The sequence below is a fragment of the Triticum urartu genome, chromosome 6 (assembly GCF_003073215.2).
Source record: "Triticum urartu cultivar G1812 chromosome 6, Tu2.1, whole genome shotgun sequence".
Taxonomy (NCBI): Eukaryota; Viridiplantae; Streptophyta; class Magnoliopsida; order Poales; family Poaceae; genus Triticum; species Triticum urartu.
In genome coordinates this window covers 489,767,080-489,769,936 of record NC_053027.1, presented here as the reverse complement: position 1 = coordinate 489,769,936, position 2,857 = coordinate 489,767,080, and the positions used below count along the sequence as shown (strand labels likewise).

Sequence of the window (2,857 nt, the reverse complement as noted above, 5' to 3'; positions counted from 1 at the left end):
AACCAGGTCTAATCCATCATTTAGGGGGGTGAAAATTATTTCTGACGGGTGGCAGAATTAACTAAACACTAAATATCCTTCAAAATTAAGGGGAAAATAATTATTTAATTAGTAACTATAAAAAATGTGTGAATTTTAGCGTGTAGCTAACAATTGTTTAATGAAACATCTTTTTTACTCAATACAGTGTCATTTGGTATTGTTGCAAAACAAAAACTCATACCGCCCTAATTATTAGTTACTGAAAATAAATATTTTGCCGACAAGATATGAATTTTAGGATGGTTATTATATGGTTTATTGGACCAACTTTCCATGGCAACCACTCTAAAGGAATCATGTCTATTGTGGTAAACGTTGGATTAAACCTTGTTGCAAAATTGGACGATAGTTGTTCTCTGCAATAAGCACTAAGAGTAGGTAATCCCTGCAAATAAACTAAAAAATTTCCAAAATTATTTGGCAATATACTTGTGGGGTATGTCAACTAAAAAATAAGCTCACAACTCGATCGACACGGTAGAGAATCAGAAAAGGTATGTTAATTCAGCGCAAATACTCAACATAGCAACGCATCAAACGTGCACGGATCATCGAGCCTACTACAGTCTAGAGGCATGTACCACACCCATACCTAGCTAGGTAGCTAGCTAGCTAGCTTGGTCGACAGGTAGCCTAGCCCGGCCGCTTGATCGATCACACATGAGCCGGGGCGTCCAACTTGTCGAAGCAGGCCACGTCGGCGGCGGCGTAGTCGCCCGGGCCGACGGCGATGGTCACCGGCCAGCAGTAGTACGTGGTGAGGACACTTGTGGTGGACATCGCCACGTGGGTGGACAAGACCCCTCTCAGCTCCATCTCCGCGCCGGCCACGCCGCGCCCCTCGTAGAGCGCGCGCACGTACCGCATCGGTAGATCCTCCTCCGGCACCAGCGACAACGGCACGAGCACCTCGCTCAATGTCTGCTGCGTCACGTCGATGGGCTTCGGAAGGTCGAACTCGGTGATCCTCGCTGTAGGCGCCTCCGCCGAAGAAGATGACGACGACGCGTCCGTGAGCCGGACGGTGACGTTGGCGTACTCGAGGGTGGCGCGCCCGCTTGGGTTGTAGGCCCTGAGGACGAACTTGAGCCGCACCTCGTTGCCCGGGGGTGGCAGCGACGGTATGTAGTTGGCAGCTACGCGGCCGGCGGCGAGCTTCAGCTGGAGCTTCTCGGGGCGGAGCATCACCACCACCGCCCGGACGATCACTGCCACGGCCACCAGGGTGACCACGCACGCTAAGGTGCACCGCACCGCGTATAGCCACCGGAACCTCCTCCACCAGCTCGTCGTCTTGTTCCCCTGCTCGGCCATCTGATATCGATGTAGGTTTGGTGTACTTGCTAGTAATAACTTGAGCCAACGATCGTTATAACTAGAGATGTACTACGTTCGTGGCACTAGCTACCATTGCGTCTGCGTGAATGATGGAGAGAAGCACGCCCGCGATATGTATTTATGGGAGCGACTAGGCGACTGATCTTTTTCTTTTGTTTCAGCCACTTTGCTCTCCACCGACAGATCTTGATCCAACGGCCAAGTGTCGCAGTTTTAAACTAAGCTTAATTCAACCTTAGTTCAAACTAAAACGCTTATTATGAATCGGAGGGAGTACCTTCTAGAGGCACTCTCACTCTCTCTCCCTCCTCCAACACAGCCTCCAATCAGTCCACGGAGCCGTTCGGACCACAATTTTTCAGCAAAGCCGAAACAAAACCAAGGGGGCTTTTTCGGAGCCTGGACACAAGCCACGTAGGTCTCACACACCCCATGCCCACCAAAAGTAAGGCAGAGCCCGGACTTTTGTACCTGGCCGCACTATTTCCGCGGCAAAATACCCTACTTTCTTCTTTCATCCCTTCGATCTCCACCCAATACCCTACTCTCTTCTTCCCTCGCTCAGCCGACGCATGGAGCCGGAGGAGAACCTGCCAGAGACGGAGATGGTGGAGGATCCGAGCATCACGCTCGCCCGAAAAATCAATTCGGCGACACGGCAAAATCGTTGCGTTAAAGCGAAGGCCACAAAGGCAAAAATACCCAAGAATTAAAAGGCCGGCAGAGGGCATGCGGGTAGCATACGTGGCGGCGGGCTTCCTGGTCACGGACATGGTGGAGGTCGGGGCCCCATATTTGCCGACCGTGCATACACCGCCATGGCCCAAGCTTTACAAGGATCTGTAGTTCTACACGGCCAAGCAACTCGGTAGGCAGTCCACGACAACCAACGCGTGGCATGTGCCTTTCACCGTTGACGTCAACATGATGGAGGTGCTTTTCTCAGAATGTTCATCGCCGCAGCTGGTCTGGACACGGACGTCGGACAGGAAGCTGATGGGTGCCTGCACGGTGTTCGCTGGTATGCCTAAAGCAGGAGAGTCGGCGTACTACGACACGGACATGGATATTTTCTACATAATCCATGAGGAAGGCGGATGAGGAAGAGGTTGCTATGAGGATTGGCAGGTGGATGACTCAAAGCCCATCTAGGACGGCTCGTACACCAGTGGGATCCTAGTACACCTAGTCCAGCAACATTCACTCAGACGGGCACCCAGGTAAGCTACACCCAGTCGGCACATACACCTAGCTGGGCACAGACACACAGCACCAGGATCGAGCGGATGGACAACAAGGTGATGAGGAGGACGACGAGTATGATGATCCAGCTGATGTAAAGAAAAGGGGTAGAGAAGAAAGCTTCAGCATGGGGAGGACGAGCTGTTGTGCGATGCATAGTTGGCTACTATGTGGAGCCCACATGTAAGTTTCCTCTTCCTCCTCTCTTTCTTCTTCCTCTATCTCTTCTCTTCCC

At 51.6% G+C, this 2,857-nt stretch overlaps 1 protein-coding gene across 1 annotated transcript; it reads right to left on the bottom strand.

The window, feature by feature from the left end:
• Positions 1-500: 500 nt before the first annotated feature.
• Positions 501-1,457, bottom strand: LOC125512481. Its single transcript, XM_048677573.1, has one exon. It carries the CDS (start codon positions 1,354-1,356, stop codon positions 697-699), a length of 660 nt encoding a protein of 219 aa, XP_048533530.1. The 5' UTR covers positions 1,357-1,457; the 3' UTR covers positions 501-696.
• Positions 1,458-2,857: the final 1,400 nt, after the last annotated feature.